This window comes from Tyto alba, unplaced genomic scaffold (genome assembly GCF_018691265.1).
Source record: "Tyto alba isolate M040663 unplaced genomic scaffold, T.alba_DEE_v4.0 Super-Scaffold_26, whole genome shotgun sequence".
In the NCBI taxonomy this organism is placed as follows: domain Eukaryota; kingdom Metazoa; phylum Chordata; class Aves; order Strigiformes; family Tytonidae; genus Tyto; species Tyto alba.
In genome coordinates, this window is record NW_024881300.1 from 12,480,028 (window position 1) to 12,504,439 (window position 24,412).

General features: G+C 39.6%; 1 protein-coding gene across 4 annotated transcripts in view; it reads left to right on the forward strand.

Moving 5' to 3' along the window:
- CHST8 (carbohydrate sulfotransferase 8) overlaps positions 1–24,412 on the forward strand; it is a 188,362-nt gene that overhangs the window by 35,941 nt on the left and 128,009 nt on the right. For 2 of the 4 annotated variants that reach the window (XM_042797727.1, XM_042797726.1), the window contains exon 2: positions 9,443–9,666. The exons of 1 other annotated variant lie outside the window; for it this stretch is intronic. In XM_042797727.1, the coding sequence (XP_042653661.1) occupies positions 9,558–9,666 (109 nt within the window). In that variant the 5' untranslated portion in view covers positions 9,443–9,557. Of the gene's footprint in view, positions 1–7,244; positions 7,305–9,442; positions 9,667–24,412 lie in introns of those variants that run through there. One more of the 4 variants, XM_032987171.1, reaches the window with a different exon arrangement.

A 24,412-nucleotide genomic window follows, 5' to 3' on the forward strand; every position in this document is an offset into this window, starting at 1 on the left:
TTGCTCCAGTCGATAAAGGAACCCTCTCCAGTGCCACAGCAAAATGTTCCATTTCAAGGTTACAAGGGCTATTTTCCTCTTTCTGAAGTAACCATAGTAGCATCACAATGAACTAGACACAGTGTGAGCCAGGAGTTTGCTTTCCTTCTGCTATTGCAGAAATTTTGCTGTTTTGTTTCCTCAAGTGCATAATTAAAATCACCCTCACTTCTGAAAAAGGTTTTAATTCCTAGCCTACAGGAACCATTTCACAGTTTTCCTGGTTTTCTTGCTTGCTTACAACTTCCAAAGCATCTCCACTTCAGATACTTTTATCTTTTAGGAAAAAGAAGTAACATTGAGGAATCATGAATCTCCACATCATATTACATGAACTGTATTACATATGGCACAAAATTAGGCCATAATGTTGGAGGACAGGGCCCCACACATATATATACATAAAGCCACTCAAAATTGTTGTTATAAAAACTGTTTAAAATTTCATGATGTCAAGAGATTTGGCATGTGAATAAAACTTTTACCCAATGGCTAGGAACTTACTGTTTAAGTTTATATATATATTTATATATATTTTTATATATATATATATATATATATATGTATGTATGTATGTATGTATGTATAAAAGCAGCTCATAAAATCTTTGTGTTCTGTCATCTTTTGCTCCTTACCACAACACATCTGCACAGAAAAATGAATTTATAAAAGCAAACTCCCATGTACATTTGCTTCATACTGACATAAAGGAGGGAGTATGTCTGGAGTAAGTAGTTATTTGGTAATTCTGGAAGTCCAGCTTACTGCAGGTACCTCGTATCTTCTGAAAGAATGTGTTTTTATTCAGCATAGCCAGGAAACCTATGGAAGAGATGAAGCACCTTCAGGACAACTGAAAAGTATCTCAGGGATGTGCAACCACCACTGTCAAACAGTGGTGCAATCATCTATAAAACCCTTTGAAAATGGGCTACTTTAAATAGAAGAGATATTGAGGCAAGTGGAGGGAGAGGGAAGCATTTCAAACTGGGCTCTAACTAGAATCAAGTGGGCACATGAAGAACTAGGAACCTTTCTGCCATATTTTACAAGAGTTCATTGCTTTCAGCACAGTTTTCTGCATGAAATATTGTAGGTGGAGCAATATCCTTATAAATCCTGCTGCCAGGCAGATCCTGGGAGAGCTGGGCTGCCTATGTGTGAGATCTGCTGTGCAAATTGTGTGCTTCCCACTCTGGTGTGGAAGAAAGCTGGACAAGTTCATTAATGACACTATTTACACTGTCACCGTACAGCTTCTATGAGATGTTAATTTGAAACAAAATAAAGAAAACTTTTTTTCATTTCAAATGCAAACTGCTTTAGAGATTATATTTTAGTTTAGGAATAGTATCATAACCCCTCAAGGATCTTGGAGAGGTGTGTGTATTAACTTGCTAAGGACCCGTTGCAGTACTGAGAAGATTAGTAACACATGACTCCTGCTACAATTTGCACCCAGAAAGATAGGAAAGAAATCTTCTCGACTTTGAAAGGATTATTTTGGTTGTTTACTGAGTGCTGTCCCTTTTGGTCTTAAATTGTAGATGAAAGTGGAAACTAGCAGTGCCTGCTTCCTATTGCAACATGTGATGGAAATGAGAGGAGCAGCTTTAGCAGCTTTGCCATGTGGGTTGGGATGGGAAAAAGTTGTCATATGTTATCACTCTGACTTCAGCCACATAACAATATCATAGCTTTTTGCAGCTATGCCAAAATTCCGGTTTTGGCATGTTATATGGGTTAATATACCTTCAAGCCGTATGCAGGTCCAAAGGACAAAACTGGTATACTAACTAACTGGACTAAACAGAGTAGAACTGGACCTACTGATACCCGACAAAACAAGTTTCCACCAGAGTAAGAGAAAGCCTCTAAACTCCCTTTTCCCCACTCTGCAGTACATGTATTCGTGTATACATGAGCAAAAGAGTATCCTGTAATTTTCAGGATTCTCTTCATGTTGAGAAATCCCCACTTTGCATAATGAGAGGAGATGCTGAAAGCCAAGATGCATAATGGCATCAATGACTAGAGAACAGAGCTGTTAAAAGGCAATAAATTCTGCCTAATTTCCTACAACACTGATGGTGTGCTCTGGGTAGCATGTGACATAGGTGGTCAGCTCAGCATGTTCATTCAGGATTGCTGGGACACAGAAGAGACTAATTAAGCTGCAGGGAAGAAGAGGTGTCAGCTCATGGGGCAGGTCAGTAGGTCAGATTCACCTGAGCATCAATTCCTGCCTCTGCAAGTGGTTCTTAGGAAAACTGGAAGCTCAAATGAGTGTTGCATAAAACCAGACTAGGCAGGTATGCCTCCTTTTCTTGAATTCAAACTGCCAAACTGGCTTGTGCATCTGCCAGTGCTGACAGGCGGCTCAGGAAATACCCTTTGGAGCTACCTGGGGGCAAGGGTTCACCAACATCCTTCTGACATCAGCTGGTGTTACAGAGAGGTGGGAAGGCTGAGCCACCTCTATTTGCTCAAGTATTTCACTTCTGATTTCCAAGCATCTGTCAGAGGAACCTTTAACTTTACTTGTGATTTCATCGAAATAGCTTTAATTCCTCTCCCCATATGAAGGAAAAACATTAATCCAGGTCTTTTCAGGAAAGAATTTTGGGGAGATTTCAGGGGCAGGGCATTTTGAACAAATTCAACTTAAAATATCTTATTTCACCTTCTTCAGAATACTTAAATTTTGTTATTACAAAAAGAAGGACATAATTACGTATGAAGTTGAAGTAAGCCAGACAAAATGTTTTGATGTCCAGTATCATCTGGAAACAATTTTGTCCTTTCCAAATCTCAGTGAAAGCCTAAGTTTTTGTTCTATTGATACATGAGCAAGAATATACTGACAGCACCCAAAGATGAACATTTGGCAAATGGAAGCAACCACAGGATTAATCGTTTCCTACTTCTTTCTATGCTAAAGAAGCTAGAGGATTTGAGGCATAATACTTAGGATTCATTTGCATTTCCTATTTCCAAGAAGTGCTGACAGCTACAGAATAATATGACTTTTAATATCTCTACCTCTAGTAGAGTGCCTGCATTTATAAAACTGCTATAAAAGTTAGTTTTACTGGTGAATATGAATAATGTTTATAAATCCTTTTTTTTCTGTAAATGTCATGACAAGCCTGATCTAGAAGTCAGAGGTAAAGCAGAGAGTGGACACTTGAGTGATGGGAAAACTTAGTGCCCTGTGTTTGAAGGCCTTTTGTCTCTGTAAGTGCTTTGAACCAAGGAAATGCATGCTTGGCTCAGCTTCAGACAAGCAGCCGTTGTTCACATAACTCATAGAAATACAGCTAATGTATCTAGAAGTGATCATTTCAGTAATAATAGCAAGTCTTATATTCTTGAAGTAATAGTTTTCCCGTTTTTTTTCTATTCAGCTAATTGCCCACTGTCACTATTCCAGTCTCTATCTATATTACACAATCTAAGTAAAATTATCTTGATAACACATGAAGTAAGTGCTCCATTACGGCACCCTTTCAGAACACACAAAACCCAGTAGAAGACAAAACCCCATCACAACTCCCTACTGCCAACAACACACAGTTTAACTTCCCCAGATCAGTTACAGGAGTGCTGAAATTTAACATGCAGTCTTTATTTCTATCAGCTAAAGACTGACTTATAAAAATATTTCTGCGTTTATAAACATCTCTTTCTGAACTGGCAATGCTACCGGTCCGTGCGTGTTGTTAACTGGGGACAGTTTATCAAAGGTCAAAGACCACACTGAGGCTGTGCCCGTGCAGTGCTATGTTTCTCTGTACAGAGAGCCCGGACAGCGCGGCACGGACCTGTACCTTCATGGGGAGCTTCAGAGCACCATGGAGGCACCCCAGTTTGCCTCCCAAGAGTGCTGTAACCACAGCAGCCAGAGCCCATGCCCAAGCTAATCTCTGCTGCTTAGTACCTGGTTATTCAACAGCACACAAAGCGCCTGGCGGAAGCACATCAATCCCTGCTTTCAAAAGGCAAAGATACCTGCATACTGCTGCCCTCCTTTGAATAAACGGTGGGCTTTGACTCCGCTCTGAACTGGCAGCCTGCTATCAACTACAGGAGTATCAGCTGAAGCTCACACAGCATGAGAAATTAAATTTACTGTGTACATGTGAACTAGGCATTTACATTCATTCATAGGTGATCTGTAATTGTACAATTTAGCAATCAGTAGATGTTTGCAAAGAACTTGGGTGTTTTGTTGACTTGCTGATGTATATGGTAATGTAAATCTGACGCTAGCATTGGTTTGCATTCCTTGATTCACTGAGAGCTGCATTGGCACCTTGCAGGGAAGACCTGGGAAGGGAGAATATAAAGGTGCCCTGCAGTGGGCAGGAGCCTTACGGGGTCTCTGGCCCACCTTGGTCCTTCCCTCCCCCTGATACCACACTGGAAAAGAGCCCCTTCTGTTCTCATTTTGGCACAGTTCCTTTCATCTTCAGGCTAATTTAGCTGGGCGGGTCACCAACTATTCAGGGGAGTGAAAGCACACAGGCACCCAGCTGCACAGAGCGCCGGGTAGCTTGGGTTCTGCAGGGTCTCTGTGAGCAGCCAACAGAGAGAAATGAGGGGCTGTAGCTGTCTTGTGCCCCCTGTCCCCCCTGTTCTCTGCGAGTGACCAAGCTCTTGGAAAGCAGTTGTTGGTAGTGCTGTGAAAGATGCATACCCTGACATTGTGTTTTCCTAAGACAGCCAGTCTCAGATACGCTACCTACATAAAAAGAAGGTGACCTCAACTAAAGATTGACAGACCTTTTCCTGGAGGCAAGTTATCCTGACGCTTTGTTCTGCAAGGTTTTTTTTTTTACTTTCCTTTGAAGCATCAACATGGCTACTATTAAGGAAAGATCCAGTTCTAAATGGACCAGAGGCAATCCCCTGAGTTTCTACCTAAGAATTACATCCTGCTCTTAGATTATTATCTTATCAATGTCATTCTTCACATAGATTTGTTAGCAGACAAGGGAGAGAATATCACATCTGCAAAACTCATGAATGAACAAAGAGCCACGTGCTATCAGACACAAACCCAAGTGCAGCTTGGCTGACCCATCTCAGATGAGGAATCAAACAACAGAGACATTGGTAGAAAACTGTCCCTTTGTCTTTCTTTGGCTGATCCATTATCATAATGTTAAATTGCTCACGGTAAAAATGTTCAGCCATTAGGCTTCCAGGTGGTGACTGCAAAAAAAGCAGACATACAGAGCACTACTTTCAGTGCCACTCTTATCAAAAGATTTAAATAAATGCTTCCCATCATATTGGTTTGCAGTGTCTTTCAGTACTGCTTGGGAGCAGGGGGGAATCAGTCCTGTTTCTGTGTTCGTAAAAGATTTGGTGCCTGAAAATTTTGCCATAATATCTGAGTATTTTCCACAAACATATTTGGATGTTTTTTACCTAAAACTGCACACGTTTTTTCCTTAAAAGGCTTGCTTTAATGATGCAACATCTATTCTCTTACCCGAAGCTAATACCTCCTCACCTCACAATTCATAGGAGTACTATGGTGATTAATGAATGTCCTTGAACTGGAAAGTGCTATCTGAGTGCTAATTATTATCCACGTATACACATACTTCTGCTGCTTTCAAGGGCAGAGCATTTACATACCATGGTAATGGGAAAGCTTAAAAAACCATATATTGATACCTAGGAGTTTTATCCACCACAGAAATGTATAAAGGAAGAATAAATTAAAAGTTAGATGTTTCAATTCATTATTGGAGGTTCTAGTGAACTGCTCTCCATCTGTTTAATAAGTTCAGGGCAGCTGAAAATGGAGTTTAGATTGGAAGCTGCTTGGAACCTTATCTACTTGCACTCTCAGTAATACTAATAAGAATTATAAAAATATGTTATTGCCCATTGTGAGGAGCACAGTTAAAGTATGTGACTGCAAATCCAAAGTGTAAGTTGAAGACTATGGGATTCATCCAAATCCTGCCTCCCAGATGCTGGAGCTCTGCACGGATCAATCCAAACCTCCCCCACACAACATCCCTCTCCCTCACGTGCCCAAGGAAGTATTGCCTGAAGAAACTGTTAGCTAATGCTCCAGCAGGGTTTTTTGTAGGTTTTTAATCTCATCCATCTTTAAAATGACATGATTTGAGTGTAAACAGTATTTTTAAATGTTTCCTTAATGAGGATACTTCGTTCACATTTATCAGTCAGTGCTAACTGCTTTCAGAGTTCCTCTGCTCCTGTAACTCAAAGACCAGCCTGGGAGGGCTCAGGAAGCACATGCTCAGCATGAATAAAAGAGCCGTTCCCATTCACCAGCTTTGCTCTCCTAGGACATGTTAATTAAAGCCAACTGATTGAAAAAAATAATTACAGGAGAATAGGGAGGAGAAAAGCCTAGACCCATAATTTAAAGATCTCTGAAGTTTGTGTTTTGTTGAGAGGTTATAATTTTGTTGAGAGGAAAGAGGTTCTCTTTTCCCTTCCTGGACTCCCTCTATATTCACTGCTTGCAAAGGCATGTAATGGCAACAGGCAATAAGAAGCAACCTTTCTTTACAGTTAGGCAAGTACTTGTGCCTTTTCTTCTTTCAATATATGCTTTCATCTGACTTCGGTTACTGTTGGTATCCTGAGGTGTCCTGAAGACACTGTAATGCCTGACCTAAAAGGTTACGTGATCCTGAACACAGTTGTCCTATAGGATGTGGAACAATGTAAACATTCTAACTGTTAAAAACTGCTATTATAGCATTTCTTGCACTAATTAAAAACTGGCTACGGATCTTCTTTCTTGATGCTGCCTCTACTTCAAACAAAAACATTTCAACAAATCAAACCCAGGGAAAACAGTTTAGCACTTTAAGCTAATAATAATTGTTTTAGAAATCTGTATTTGCTCAAGGGTATAATTCATTCAAAAAATAACCTTAAAACTCAGTGTTAAGCAAATATAAACACCCTGTTATTTGGGAGTGGATGTTTTTAAGCTGCTCTCTCTCAAATTAACATCTTGTGTTTGTTGCCAGCCCTGTGCCCCACCAGCTGCCAGGGCATTCCCAGCAGAGAAGGGCAGCGCTGCTGCCGCCAGCCCAGGGACTGGGAGACCCTTCAACTCTCTGCTGCATCACAGCCCTTCTGTGTCATCTTGGGCAAGGCACTTGCCTCACGCCTGTCCTGTCAAACTGGGGTAGCAGCATCCTCCTCCCCATGGGCATGAAGAGAGCACAAACAGATTACAGGAAGGGAAATGTTTACATGAGGTAATCAAATACAATTCTTAGAAAGCTGTGACTGGATGGTTTTACAAAATGATGGTGTGATTTTGGTGTTGTACCAGCCTTGCCATAGGTGGATTTGGTTCGAAATATCCGTTTATCCAAATCACTGACTGTGTAGCACAAACAAATTCTGTAGTGAACCAGAGAGAGGGTGGTTCATGTTCCCTAATTATTTGCGTATAACAGCAGTGTTTGGAACTGTAACACAGTTCCTTTGAAGGCTAATCATTCTTCCCTAATCTGACTCCCCTGGGGCTTCAGAGTTATTATTTGACCCTTAAATATATAAATATATATAAATATATGTGCAAAAAGTCCATCCATACTACATACACATGCACACAACAGGCACAGAGGGACCTGCAGAAGTACCCACAAGGATATGGCTTTGCTAGTGCTGAAAAACTGTGACATTTTCTTTTAGTTTTATTTTTAAAGGGGTGAGAAAGGTTTAAGGTGAAAAAATAATAAAAATACACAGTTAATGTCTGCCATAATTTTAACAGGAAATAAGGCTGATTTTGCCTATGTATAGAGAGAACTTAGCGTTCTGCATTCATTTAAGACACAAACATCCACAAATGCTCCTGGCCTGGAGCTCCGGCTGCTTTACACACTGAATAAACATAGTTGCCATTAAATAACCTTATCAATCAGAGTCACAGAAATTAGTTCATCAGGACAGCACAACTAGTGTTCTTCCTCGGTGCATTTTAGAAATTTTGAGTATCAGTACACTGCAGAAAATTAAAAACCTGCTATGGAAACCATGAAAAGCAAACAAGTTGTCCTGACACCAAATATTCCAGGCACATTGAGAACAAATCTCAAAAGATTTTTCCTGGTATAACTACTTTGAATCATCATTTTTCCGCAACCCATCCTCCCTACAAACTAATGTTACAGTCTTTCTGTACTTAAAACCTCTTTTGTAAACAAACACCACCTTCAAAATCCTTCCTCTAGATTAGGTCACATTTACAATTAGAAATATGAGAAAAGCAAAGTGACCACCACCCCTGTGACCTATTGCTGATCTCCAGCCTGAGCTCTTGTGTTCAGTAATTTGCTGATGTGAAATCCAGTTACGTTTTTGGGAATCAGTTCCATTGCTTGTGCTCTAATGCACCTTCCTTTGTTACGGAAAAAAAGCAGGACCAGCATAGTTGTGTGGCAAAAGCATTTGTTTTAATTAATAAAGCCACATGGCACTCCTAATCGTTTTTCTCTCTGGTTCCCATTCTTTCATTTTTTCACTTCTTAGTATCTTACCAGAATGGACACTGGTTCCAGTGGCTTAAAGTGAGGTATTTGCCTTAGGGTTGTGCTCAGCGAGGGGTTTAGAATGACACACAACGTGCCATTTGGGACTAGGACTGCACATAACGACAAGTGTTAGAGCGAGCAGCGAGAATTCACAGAACCGAGCCCAGAAACTGGCTGGGAGCTCCCAGGGGAGGAGAGGCAGCCGTGCCCGTCGCTCCTGCAGACAGCCCACCTGCTGACCACGCTCTCGTTTCTCAAGTTTTCTTCAAGCCAGTAAAAGGAGGTCCAAGCACTGTGACCAGTATTTTCCTCAGAAATCAATACGCCTGCAGAGCTTTTTCAACAGGCAGCATGGTGACCTGCGGTGCACCATTTTAGTTTGACTGCTTTTATAAAGGATGAAGCAGACAGCTGCCAGTTGCTCATCCTTTTCCCCACGTCTAACATGCAAGGTGAAGCTCTTGTGATCGTTTCCCCCGCATTATCTCACTTTATGGTTTTCATATAGCTTAACTCGTGAAAAATAAAAAGAGACACACGCTTCACTTGAAGCAATGAAACTATTAAGTGGGTTTTCTGTGCAAACTGCAGCCATGGCATGACCGTTTTTCCCAAACTACTCTTTTTAACAATATTCTACACTGTCTTTCAACATGTCAAAACCAGTGACATATAATTAAAGACAAACTGATGGGGCAGAAATTGACTGGATGACTGCAATTAACTGTACTGAAGAAATACAAGATAAATCAGTTATTTGGTCTAAACAATGACTTAAATCTACTAATCTGTATTGAAAAAATAAATGCTCTATATGTTAAGTTTTAGGGGTTTGGTTTTTTTACCTCTTGTAGATGTATCACACCAGACTTCCAGATGAGAGGACGAGACTATGAGTGAAGAGTGTTCTGGAGATTGCATGAAGTTCTTTTCCTGGGTCAGAACCAGATTGATCTGAGAACAGTAATTATGAGGCTGACATGTATGTTCTCCTTCATCTTGCTGTTCGGAGCAGCTGGGCTCGTTGTCTTCATTCACCTGCAGGATCCAGAAGAAATAGTTCATCAGCAGACACCAGGTTAGCATTTCTGTTTCTATTTGACTCACTCACTCTTTCATGCTCAACATTTTCTACTTATACCCTGAACACGTTTTACATATTTCACAGAGGTTGCCTCAACAAAGGTATGTAATTTTTTTAATGAAGGCTATTTTGAAATGAATTAACAATTTCTTTAGCAACAACAACAAAAACCAGTTCCAAGACCAATGAACTGATTATGCAGGGATCTTTGCCAAGGTGCACAGGGTCCAGCTGGATGGAGTTAATTTTCTGCTGAAGTTGAGACCAACTTCTTCTGCCAGCTATACCACTATAAGTATGAAAATGAGAAATTTATCCAGAAGTTCAATTCCTACAAATACATGCCTCTGAATCTACCTTTGCCTATATATGGTATTCAATATGTCATGGAGATGCAAAATAAGAGATGTATAAATGACTCATGCAAGAAACTTAAAATACTTTCATATGCTTCATTAAACATTTCATAACTTCATGCATACTCACGCCATCTTCCTGTGCTACTAACTTTAAACTGCAAAGAGCCACAAAGACCATATCAATGTGAGAACTAGAAAACTGTGGGCTGAAATAGTGGTTTCTTTTCAAAGGAGGGTCATACAAGAGGTATGAAAAAGCATGAGATCTCTTCATTTATGCTTTCTCTTTGACTAAGGCTGTAATGAAGGCTGGTTTAGAGCCTAGACAAATGCCAGTGCCATTACTCCTGCTCATAATAATGCCCCTGTGCGCCAAGGTTTGGTGACTATGTTTGCTCCTATATGCACTGAAATTCTCCTTTGACTAAATATGTGCTTCCTAAAAGGTCTATTTGATTGACATCTTCATTGTACAATGAACAAGACTGTGTATATTTTAAAGGATTACTAACATTTTTAAAAGAGCTGAACCCTAACACAGAGAACTCTTAAATAATTACATTAAGTGCTAATTTCTGTGTCCAGGTTTATTAAGTGCTTATTTCCATGTCACTAAACAATCTGTACTTTAATATGTTTATTATTTAGTCCAACTGCACACCAATTTTGAAAGCAGCCACTCAGCTGAAACTACAGAAATAATGAATCATCAGTGTTGTGCAAAGCAGAGAATTAACCAGTCCCTTCAGTGCTTTTGCAATTTATTTTAGTATACTTAGATGCAAAGGAGTTTAGAGATTAAAACTGGCAGTACCAGCCACATTTAACTGAAATTGGCCAGTAGATTGGGGGTGAGAGGAAAGACATATGGACAGCAAATGCAGGCAGTACTCCAACGCATCTGAAAACATGTGACTTTACATTGAAAAGTTCATTCTTTGCTCCTGGAAGAGAAGGTGGTGTCTCAAAACCAGTGCAATTTCTTCTCCATTTTTTCATTACTGGTCTCTCATCTTGACCTGTTGCACCTCTGTTCCCCCTGCCACAAACCTCTTGAAAGCCAACTGCTGATTGTAGTATAGTGTGAAGTGATTTTTGAGAGCGATCTAACTGTAGAAGGGAACACCCAAGCACATTTAAATAAAAGCAAGTTTGAACAGAGCTCCTACACCCAGCAGGGAAACTCACTTCATAACATACTCAACTGCTGTGGGTAGGGTTCTGCATAGCTAAAACATGAACATCCCAATGATGCTGTTACAGCCAAAGATGTGTAATCAATTGCTCGATTCTCACATTCAATTACTATTTATGTTAACAGGAACTAGACTGTACCCTTGAGTAAAAGGTGTTCAATACAATTACTCTTATTTCTGTTTGGCTGATTTTCATGTGTGTTAAGTGCTTTCAGCTCCCAGTGGACTCAGAAACTCCTCATATCCACTGCTTCTTAAAATGATACCAGTTATAACTAAAATATATTAGGTGGCTTAAAGGACATAGGAAAAAACATCCATTCATTTCATTAAAAAGAGAGGTAGGCATATTTCATCTCCAGGCAGACTCCTGAGAAAATCTGTCAACCACAAGTGACATTTTTGGCGTGCTGAGAAGGATCCTTCCCTTCCCCTGTTCAGAGTGTTTCTCCTTAAAAGGGCCTGTTTCTAATGGAGATCAGATATTGTTATAATTTGCTTGTCTGATTGCTCCTTCAATAGAACTGAACAAATGTATGTGTCATTAAGCTACTTAGGACAACAGATTATGCATGGCAAAGTTTTACTGGATTTGCCTTTGCTTTTGTATTTCCCATGTAGTTACTACATAGGAAAACATTATTTGCCAGACTCTGGAATCTCATCGGGAAGGCTCGAGAAAAGTTGGTAATGTTTATTTTCCACTGAAAAGCAGCGCAGGAGAATTTTGCATTGTCCAAAAGGACATTTTTCATTGTTAGTACGTTCAGTCATCTTTAATTTAAGATAGTGCAACTTATGAAACAAGATTAATAAAAATACTTTGGTACTTTAGTTTTATCTGTCTGTTCCGGAAATTGTTCTTGATTGGTTTAGTCCTAGCAAGCACGATGGTGAGACCTTGATGTACTACTTAAACCAGTATAAAATCCACAGTCATAAAACTTTAAGTAATGCTTACATTACTTTCACTGAGCAAAGTACTCCTGACAGTAGCTGTTTGTGTTGATTTGTTACTATTCATTTATTCTTTCCCTGTGCTTCACATTGCTACCTAATTGTGATGCTGTACTGAGAAAGCAATATCAAAGTAATTTTCCACAACATTAGTTACAATTTTCTTCTGATCTTTCGAGTGAAACAATCCCATCCTGTTGGCTTCTGTGAGCATATAAACCTTGATTACATTTATCTGTTGGAAACCAATGCTTACAAAGTATATGTGCCCGGGATAGTGGGTGTAGAGCCTTTTTTGCTGATTGACAAACATGTTGTCTGTGTAGTTTTATTTATATAATGCATATCACTCTGAGCAGATATATTTAAGACAGACAACCATTTAGGGTAGGCAAAACAGATTTCCCAAGCCAATATATTAAATTCAGTAGATATTCCTGTGGTCATTAAAGAGACAATAACTTCACTTATAGTAGTCATTTTCTCAGCATCTATGAAGATTGCTATTACTATGGAGAACGCAGGATAAAGCAGGGATGTGGGTTGAGAAGTGGTATGAATGACAGTCATAGACCATACAGAAACGCAGTGCTCTTCTAATAATTCTTCTTGTATAATTATATAAAACTAGGCTTCTGCAGTAGACATGACATTATTCTTAGACACAGTAAAGGATCTGTTTTGGGGAAGTCAAGCACATTTGCACATGGTGCACAAGAAAAATTTAATACATATATCCCCATCCTAATGCTAATGACTCTTGAATGTCTAAATCTCCTGTCTGTGATAAGATATTAAACATGCAAAAACTTTACAGTAACTAAATGTGCAGTCACTCCACCACTGTGTTTGTCCTGGAACCAGACAAGCAACGGGGAAGGGGCCTGTCCAGCTCTGTGGTTAGCAGGAGGCTTCTTCAGTGTAATGATGTGTGACCTCTCTCTTGGGGTTTACCGTGGAAGAGTTGACAGGGTTAACGAGCACCTTTACAGCCTTGGCCAGGGCCACTGCAGTTTATGAGATTGCTGACAGCACAGAGAACTTGGATTTGTGAGAGCTGCATTTGGGTTGTACAAGAGAGTGCAACTTGGACAAAAAATGTCAGCCAGTGAGAGAAGAGTCTCGAGGATGCGATCCATCCTGACAGCTCTCAGGTGGATTTCAAACACCAGCACAAACTTTTGAGCTGCAGACCAGCCAGCCCATGGACTGGAGACAGGACTGTGGTCATGAATAGTGAGTGGGTGGTGAGGTGAGGTCATGAATACCAGGACCACTGCTTCCGAGTTGCACCAGGGACACAGTATCTATAGCTGTACTTAAGACTATGTGCTTTATGGACGTTAGTCAGAAGGGAAGGGATATGCTAAAATGGTATCTACTTTTCTAATAGGAGAAGTATTAATATTCCTCTACACCTATATTCATGTAGCAAATTTCTCTCTATATGGTGAATAAGTGTGTGGGAAAAAATTACCGGGTTTTTGCCATAAGGCTACTGAATTCACATAACTGTAAAGGTTTTCAGTTAGAACTTTTAAGATGAATATATATGGACATACACTCCTCTGGGAGCTGGTAAAAGGTGGAAAATACATCTCAAAGGATGCATGTTGTGAAAGCTCCAAAAGGGTGAGAACAGGGAGTAGAATGGAAATGGCTTTGCACCCTGACTATATCAGAATTTGAAAGTCAAGTACAAATATAACCAAGCCTGAAACTCATCTGACTCAGATTCTGCAGTGATTGCTGTCCTTACCTCATCTACCAGTTTCTAACATAATACTGTTATCTTCTTTATTTTCTGCTTTACTAAGGATGTGATAGGAAGGAGAGGGAGGAAGGACAAGAAGACAGTCTGAAGGGCTGGCATGCGAATGCTATTGCAAACCTGACGGCACAAGGGAGCCACAGTGCAGAAATCTTACTGTATATTGCAGTAGCCTTAGAGCAAATACCAGTATTACAGCTATACTGAAATTTTCTTAAGTACTTATTCAGAGCACACACACCTTGTTATTCACAAATTACAGTCCTATGCACATCTCCATGTTTGCTGTACATTTCCATAATACTATCCTAGGTGCACAATGTACCACTTGTTTGTCATACTGGAAACTTTTTATAAATACAATTGAGAATGAACTAGCATTGATATATAATTTCAGAAGTAATTTTCCTACAATTTGCAACTTACTTCTCTTTATAAACTGGAAGCTATTTAATGCTTCTTTATGCTGCTTCTCAACAGCATCAGCAGAAATCATGAACAAAAGAATCTGGTGACTATAGCTGAGGTGAATGGGCTCACCAATACTCTTTGCAAGCAGAAGTGGCATGCTGTCGTGTGTTAGGGTAGCTTCCACCAACTCAAAAGTGGATGAACCTTCTGCAGTCGCATCCTCTGAGTTTTCTTTAGCTGAATTTCACCCAGCAAAGAACTTCCCTGTGTGTAGGCTAGTTCCCAGTGGTCTGCAGTTATTGGGACAAAAATAAAAAGATCTGTTTCCTTGTCTGCTGAGGCAAGGCACTTCTAGAGGAAATGTGGTCTTATGAGTATAATATTCCCTTTTCTGTTGATTGAAATGATTGTGGTTTAGACCGACTCTGAATGTGAACCTGGTTATTTTTTACATTGGAAATAACTTAATCAGTCTACTGCTATAGGGGGATCAAATGCTGTCCAGATGGTTACAAAGGAAACCCTACACCACACTGCCAGTGCAAACCTCCTGTTCAAATGAAATGCAGTCTAGTGGTGAAAGTAATCCTGTATAAGCTGTTTTATCACAAGCAACATATAGACATTGTCTCCTACAACGCTTTTCCCTCTGCTTTCATGACTATACCATACCCTTGGCAGTCTTGTGAAAAATGCAGCATTTAATTGTGACATGATACTGAAAGAGTGCCACTTCTTTTTTTCTTTTCTGTTTTTTTACAGTTTCTGTTAACATGCTTTAGCCTAGAGTCCACTAAAGCAAATATCGTTCTTAAATTGTAGCATCACAGGCCAGCATTTATAGGACCAATATTTCCTGTCAACCATCAGCAAGTGTTTCACAGGAGTCAGAACACTTCAGTGTTAGACTGTGGAATTGGGATCCAAAGCTACTGTGGTTTGCTCCTGCCTTACTGCTCATAGATTGTGCTATATTGTGTCAAATCAGGAAATTCACCTGTTAAATGTTTCCATTTCCTATTATAAAGGGGGTTCTCTGCAGAGGATTCAAGGTACCTAAGGACTGTGAGATCCTATAACAAAAATGCAAGACCAAACCTCATTAACTGTGACATTATCACAAAATCCAGTGGATTACTAGCAGCAGTTATAATCCCACCGCAGTGGTGCGCACACACATCAGACTGAACCAGATCCACTGCCCATTTATTTGATGGCATAAAGTCCATGTCACCTAATCCCAAGTGTATTTATTAGCATAAAACCAGGGTGATGTAGTACTAAATCACTCACATAGTGCAGCTTCCACTTCCACAAACTTCCCTATCCTCTCTTCCTCTGTGAGCATTTCTTCTAATATACTGACTGGTTAAAAAAAAAAAAAAAAAAAGGTTTGATATTTCTTTTAAAGCCTACTTTTAAAAACTGTCAGGGGTTGACACTTCTTTGTTGTGTCTGGCAAAATAAAAAGTGACCTGCCATCTTAGAGCTGCATTCATTTATGGTGCTTGGCAACATATCACAGGCAAAACTCAGCCACACTGTGATATGTCAGAAGACTCTCAGAGTGGCAGCTTTATGAAAGTATATTCCTAGGGAACAAGCCTGGATGTTTCTCAGCTTCCCCTGGAAATTTACAGAGACATTACAGAAATATGCAAAAGTTGATCAACAGACTTTCATTTCACCTCAAAATATTTATTCTAAATATAAGGCTATATTGATTTTTTCACAGAAAATGTGTCAGTACTAGAAAGCCTCCTTCCATATGTCAGCTATCGTTCACTTTGCTTGATTTTTAAAACAATACCACATTGAGGAGCTTAGGTAAGTTTAAAATAATTTCTAGATTTCCTAAAGTTTGTACCATTTTAAACATGTTTTATAATATATGTTTCCATTTCTCAAAAGTTATTAACATTCCCCTAAAAGCTTAACCAAAACTTCCTCTCTCCAGCAATATCCTTTTTAATTTAGTAAACATTAATTTTCCTTTCATGATTCTAGTGGAGCTTGAAATTAAAGGTGGCTTTTTTCTCTATTATGGCTTGCTTTCTGTATCAGCATCAAAACTGCCAGTTAACTACTGCTTTAGCACCAGTCAAGAGAGCATAAAAAGCCAAATAATTGATCTTGTATAGGCCCAACACAAGAGCAACTTCTTGTGGGCATCTTTATCATTTCTCCAAATTAATAATCTATTTTTGAAAGTAAGTGACTGGTTTGGATCTGTTACCACTTGATATATGCAAGGCGATTAACTGATTTTAATCTTAGTCTGTACAGGCCCTATCCTACAAGATGCTAGCTCATAGCATCAGTGCAGAAAAAAGCACTTCAGCATCAACTAAGTGGCTTGACTGTTAGCTCTGCTCCGATGCCTTAAGTGCTCTGCTGCCTGAGGGTCAGAATATCCTGCATCTTGTAAAATTAAGTCCCATCTTTGTCCCTTTTTGGTCTCAGCCACTTCAGGAGATCTATGTGGTGACCAAGAGGAAAAAAGCTCCAGTCAGTTCCTTCCTCCACTGCCATGTCTGCAAATCAGGGCCATTCAGACATGCGCTCTCCCTCTTTTTTCAGAATCACTATCTGCGGGCTGTTCATACATACAGAAATGGAGTCTTCCAGGGTTCTGTTCCTGCTCTTTAGTTGGAAACCACACATTTTCTCATAAAACTCTTTGCAGGGATTGGATGTCTGATATTCTGCTCTTTGTAGAGCATTAGCTGAGAGATCCGTGGTTACAGACTTGGGATATCACTAAACGATGAAAGCAAAACATGCTGTGCCACCGAGTATGTATGTGCATACACGAGGAGAGCTACATGGGCTGGGAGGAAATCAGGGGACATGAAGTCCCTTTGTGGAGCAGTGGGAACTGAACAGCCTCAGGAGGGAGTAAAAAACAGGTTGTGAATTAAATTCTTCATCCTTCAAGAAGGCACCAGTGCTCCAGTCCCCTGTTCCTTCTCTATTCTAATTCATTTACTTTTCTCCTTCCATTTGGCATAATGATTGGCAGTGCTGAGCTTTCTGTAATGATGGCACAGATAATGCCTGGGACAAACAAAGATATATTTGGCTTTCAAATTATTTTAGGCTTGAATTCACAGGAGTCTTCAGATGGCCTGCACCTGCCGCAGTCACAGCGGCTGACGTGGAAGCAGAGGAGACACACAAATACTTATTCTTGTGGCCAGGAGGACGGAAAGCACAACCCTAAACAGAGGGAACTGGTCATTTGTCCAGTGGCTATTTGAGAGGGGTGGGAGGGGAGACTCCTTTTCTAAAGCTGTAGGAAGTACACAACAGCCAAGATCCTACCTACCACTTTCTAGCTTGTTGCATTTTTTTTCTTGACTTGACTTTATTTGTTAATAAAGTTCTGCACAGCTTAATGCCCGTAAGTCAAACCACAGGAGAAATTACAGGCAGCAATCACTGCCGCTCTGTGTAAACTGAATGAAGCTTTAATTGGGTCCTCCTAATTGTGCATGCAGCTGCTAGGAAAAACATGATGATGCTTATCTCGTGTAAGAAAACAAATTCCTCTCACTACTCCATTGTAAACAAATGAAAAGGTGTGTATTCAAATAGTCACAAAATGTATACACCTGCAGGTAGATACCATTAATTTGAATGCCAGAGCAAGGCCATTCTGTACTTACTGAGACTTTAACATAGCTCACTGTAATTGTGTAAAACTCATCCTAAAGACTTTTGGTGAGAACTTAAGCACAGCTGGGATACCATTCACATGCCCAAAACAAACACTGGCACCTCAGCCATCGAGTTCACTCAGATGCTGTGAACATACAAGATTAATAGTGAAAACCAATCAGCTGGGTTTTTTATAAGATGTTAAATTGAAACCTGCCCTTCCATTCATTTAACTTAAGAGATGTTACTACCTTGTAAACAGAAGGCATCCTTAAGCCACTACCTAATTAAAATTCCAATTATTCTGTACTTACGAGCTACTCATTCTCATGCTGTTGAAGGGAATTAAGTTACTCAAGAATGTACAAAGTCAGGTATTGTTCAACACGTATGTATTGATGATGTGTTCAGTGCTGCATGCTAAACCAGCCATGTCACTGCCTGTTCCAGTAGCATATTGCACCGATACCTGCAGAATGCTTCTTGACATGATTTATATTGTGTAGGAGAAAAAAAAATGAACAGACCTTAGCAAACCATTATAACAACAGTGTTAGGAAAGAAAAGCCTGTAAATGGGAGACAAACAGAAAAAAAAGATGCGTGCAGCACACGAAGACGACTTGTAGGAAAAGAGGTCTAAGAAACAAAAGTTGAGATAAGTTCCTTTTCTGTTCTTCACATTTGAAATTATTTAATGAAGGAAGCTTTGTGGATTTTTTGTAGAAAGACATCCAGAAAGACTTGTTCTGCTAGATACTTTAAACATTTTTTTAAAGGAAAATTTTAAATTATTATTTAAAAAAAAGTGTTTAATTAAATTAGAATGTAACAGAAAATTTACTGAAGTTTTATCATTCATGATAACAGACAATGGGCCCAGAATCAGTATGACTTAAATTCCCAGGGGTGTTAAAATGAAGGCAAGGGAAGTAGTAAGGAAAATGAGTATTTACTACAGTAAATTTAAGGTAGCTAATGAACTTAGAAAGTACACCTTAAATTTTTAAAAGCACTAAATATTCCTAATGAACAATAACAATCTAATTATATTATATTTCCATATACAGATCTTTGAGACATAGCATGTTCTTCACATCCACACACCATATTTTTCCTCTTTCTTGTTTCCAGAGATCAAATTACATATTCAGTATATTCTGATTGTTCTCTTCCTTTTCCTCTAAAGGCACTGGCTTCACTTCTTAATTGAGACCCAGTGGAGATAAGTTCACCACAACATAATTTAATGAACTATGGAAGAGTTACCTTTTACTGCATGAAGTATCAAGCTGCATGACAGAGAAAGAGTATCTCCTAGGTGATGTTTCAGTAGATAATAATTAACTAAGACATCTCCTAAAATAATACCACCCACACGCAAGTGCAGCCCTCTCCCCTCTGAAATTGGACAACACATAAAGCAAGTTAATAAGCCAAGGACACGGTTCCTAAAAGGAGTTCAGTGACACAATTTCTTTCCTCTACAAAATCACAGATTAGAAATTGGAGACCTACAGTACAGACAAGTGAATTTTACTCTTTTTCCCCTTCAACTTCAAAGGCTGAATTGTACTTGATTTATCCTTCACATTAGTCTTGGATGTGCCATCACCACAGTCCCTTCCAAGTGTGAAGATTGTCCTTTCTGCTCTGAGTGATTTTGAGCAGATCAGCTGTGGTACTCTCACTGCACACAGCTGTTATCTCAGTGCCTCCTGACCCCTTTACTTCGGGGCTTTGGCAAGAAACTTCTGCAGCATCGGCCTCACTATATTTTTCAGTTATTTACTTATATTTTTGGGTAGGGGAAAAAACTCCAACTTTTAAACGTCTCACATGACTCAGCCTGGGGAGCAGGACTAAGCTGCCTGCAGCCTCCCTCTCAGGGACACGGCAGACAACACGCTGCCATCCTCCTTCACCTCCCTCATCCAAGCATGCTGCTTTCAGCCCTGTCCCCACCTTGAGTAGCAAAGGCATCCTTCTGTCCCTTGATCTTTGTCTATTTCTGTGGCAATTTAATGTTAATTAGATTTCAGATTCCTCAAATTAGGGAGTGTGAGTCAAATGCTGGCTCCTACTGAGTTCAGACGGGTGTGTGTATTTATAGGCAGTTTTACAGCATCCAGCCACTTTGATCACAGTCCTCCACACCACCACAAACAGATAGTAATTTGATTATAGTGAAAGATGTTTCACAAAGAACTGCTAAGACAGCATTTCAATAATTCTGAATATTTTAATATTCATTATTTAAATGCTTCTGAGTGTCTGTCCTGTTAGCAACCAACCACTGATGCTGTAAAAACATTCAAGTGAAGGGCAAATTGTTAATATTCCATGAGAAACCCTATTTGCTGTGAACACAGCTCTAATTAGCAAGACAAACCATCTTCTTGTCGTCATTTAGAGGAATCAGAAGCAAGCACAGCAACATTGGTCTTGATAGCAGCAAAATATTCACTATCTCCTGTCTCAATGGAAAAGGTGCCCAGAGTCAGAAGCTTACCTTGGGAAAAGGTAATTCTGTTTCCTGGCTTTGACTTTGTTGCCTAAACAAAGCACTCAGTAGATCTGTTGCATGTAATGACTGCAATTTCTTAGTCTAGTTGCACGAATCAGTCTCTATAGCAAGCTGAAACGTTCTTTGGCAGGAATTTCACAAAACAAAGATCTCTTGAATGCACAGCTGTGTTTGAGTTGCTGCGTCCATCTTCTCCACAGCTATGGCTCAGCTGCAGGGCACGTGCAGAAATGGGAATGGGAACCCAGGTGCGGGTGGCCAGGTGGGTTTTTTAGGCACAGAATGGGACCATCCACAGTTCATTTCTCTGATACAAGGAGGAGAAAATTGGTATAGACTAATAAATACAGACTTCACAGCCAAAGCAAACTCACTGCTAAGCTGCAGACTGCAGTCGTGGGGTAGAAATGACCGTTGACTCCTGTTAGGGCTGCTGCTGCAGACAAAAACAGCATCCCACAGTGAGCTGAAAAGCAATGTGGTCTGTCTGACAGTATCATGGGCAAAAAGTACCATAGCATCCAGTTACTGTAATACAGCATTCAGCACTGCGTTCACACTGCCGTGACGTAAGGCCAGCGAAAGCCTGTCCGGCCGAAGCCAGACCGAACGGCTCGGAGCCAGTGGGGGGATGTGACCACGTCAGGCAGAAAATGGGTGTGCAAAATGTACGGGAACAGGTCTACACTGCATTTTCAAGCTTTGTTATCTCTCCATGATATTTTAAATTATGGAGCTAAAATGTCCCCTCTCCCTTACCAGCAGGCCTAGGTAGTGCCTAATGAGTTCACTGAAGAGAGCTGATTGATTTAGCTGGTTCCTTTTCTCTGCAACAGGTTTAATAATTGCACAATTCTCTGGGCAACATCAGGTCCCAAAGCTGATAGGGGTTTTATCCCTCAGCGTAGAAGTAGTAATAAAAGCAGACGGGAAGTGTCTCCGTCCTCACAGTGGGCCACTGTGGTGTCAGTGTCAAATATAACTTGACAAGACAGCCGATACCAGCAGGATTCTCAGAGGCAGTGGAGGTAATACAAGATGTTTCTTCAAATCAAATCTATCTTCTAAGTTATTTATACTAAGAGAAAAAAAACTTTTCTAGTTTTATTCTTTGCATTTCCTGGACTTAATACATTGCAGGTTTGGTTTGTTTTTTTTTGTTTTTGTTTTTTTTTTTTAATGAATGCTCAAAAGCTATTGAAACGTTTTGCAGTTAGCATGTTACCCAGCAAAGTTGTACCATGACTGCTGTATGTAAATGCCAAACAGCTCATGTCACTGGCTGGCCCTGATAATTAAAAATTTAAAACAAATACCACTCAAGCTTATCTACCGATACTACTGCTTATATTCAATCAAACCCCAGGGCAGTGCCATCTGATGATGTTCTTCATAGTCCAGGGAAAGCTTTGTCACTGTTCCCACCAGCCAGCCAGCGAATGCTTTCTATTCTTCAAATAGGTAATTTGAAAAGTGTGGTTTCAAACAAAAATTATCTTTCTAAGCAAATATATTTGAAATGTAAATTTTGCAAAATTTTATTTCTTGGGGAAAAAAAGTAATAAAGATTAAAATACACTCCAAACCAGAATGAAACATTCTGGATTAAATAAAATGATCCACACTGAAAGGTAAGCAACATTGAAGCATAAAAAAAAAAAAAACAACCAACCAACCAACCCAAAATCCAAACCCCAAAACTTCAATTTATTCTTTTCCCAACTTTTTTTAGTTTAGCTACCAATTCAGAATGTTGACATAGCCTGCTTAAGTGGCATTTCAAAGGAAATCTAATATTTATAAAGTAAACCATCACTCTCCTCTAGACATGTAATTAAATACAACTTGCTCTCCTGCTGTGTTGAGCTCTTGTCTCTGCTTTCCATGATGCACCAGCAATGAATGCCTCTTTTGAAGACCTACCTGATATGAAGTGGTAGATGTAAAAAATGTGACTTATTTTTACTTACAGAATTTTATTAAAGACATACTCCCTTCTTCAAGCATTCTAGTCCTAAACATAATAATTACTGCCAAAGAATGTCTTTTTTTCATAAAGCGTATATACCAAAAACCCCACCCCCAAGCCCAACAACCATAAACTATGTTGCAGGATAACCTACCAACCACTGCACCACTGCTGAGGAAGCACCTTCCCATTAGTGCCTGCGTTCAAAAGCTGAAAGCAAATTGCTGCGTATACACATCTACGAAAACTAATGAACTCCAACATACAACTTCAAAATGTTTATCCAAAGCTTTACAGAGAAACTAGTAGTTTTTTAAGTGCCACACAAATTTACTGAACTGAAAAGAGTATTAACATGATATACTAATGAAATCTGCATTTAGTAAGATATATATCCACTCGAATTCTCTGTACCTTTCTGTTGACACAGCATATTGCAAAAATGAACCATCAAGACCACAGTTTAATCTGATATAAAATCAAATGATCCATGTTAACAAGACAATTAAATAACTGTTGGAAAATAAAGACAAAATTATCAGAAGTTCACCAGATATAAACTGGTTTTGAATAATGTGAAAGAACAATCACACAGTATGCAAACTGAAAGTTGTTACTGTGATTAGAATAATATGGGTAGTAAATTAGATATCAAATTTATTATTAAAAAAAGTCTAGCTCAGGTGCTTCAAAAAAGAAAGAAAAAGTGCAAATTACATGCTGTTTACGGTGGCTGATTTAAAATTACTGGAGAATGCATTAGAAGGAAATTAGCATTTGGAAAGGTTATTTGAAGGCAGTAACATGAAAAATTATGACAGCTGCTTTTCTGATGGACACAGCAAACAAAATGATGCACCATACATGTTCATAGAGGTTTGGTAGATACTATTTCCCACAACAAAGCATTACCATGCAATGGGTACAAGCCACGGGAGTTAAACCTTATGTTTAAAATTCAACAGCTTCTGGCTAGTAATGTTGTATACCTACAGTCTGAAGATGCAATATAGGGATTTCTCCCCAGCCAAATTTTATTCCAGAGGCAATGCATAAACAGCCTTTAACAGGTCCTTCATAGGCACCTTTATCAACTTTACTTTTGCAAAAACAGCCCAGAAGTTGGATGCTTGGAAACACTGCGGAGCTGATCTGTGAGCACAGCTCTGGCATCCCTGTTTCTGCCTCTCCACAATCACTTTAGTGCAGTAGCTGTCAATAAGTCAGTGTGGTCTGTGGAACCCTGGAAGCATGAATTACTTTTAAGGTAACTAAAAGGCCCAAGAAAGAAAAGTAAGAAAAGTAAGCTTACACCTAGAACACCACAATATGAAGAGGTCTATATGTCCTTAGAATAATTTTAAAGGCTCACAGACTTAATGAAGGTTGAAACTACCGCTTTAAGGGTAGAATTACCAGAAATTCACCTAAATCTATGCATTTGGTTTGAACACAAAACAGAAATCATCTCTCCAAAAGAAACTGAATTAAAACACAGTCCTTCCTGGGTGTGTAATATTAGGAGTGCTCCACAGCAGATACAAATAACCCAACAGCTGAAAAGTTGCATTGTCTCACTGGGCCAGCAGTAAATGTGCCTGTGCTTAATGGCCCTTTTTGCAGCCTCACTCAGCATCAAGGGGGGGAAAAAAATCCAGCACCACATTTCTTCAGAGGCCACACAATATTTCTTTTGTCTTTATTCAGGGAACTTTTGAGGATAACTCTTCATGTAGCTCTTCTCTTCCCCTTCCCGTGGTTACCCATACTGCTTATCCAGGGGTGAGCAGTGCTGTGTACAGTTCCATGGCAGCCTGACACAGAGAAGCAGCACATTAGATACACTCCAGCTGCTTATGGCAACCACATATAACCTTCCTTGCAAACGTAA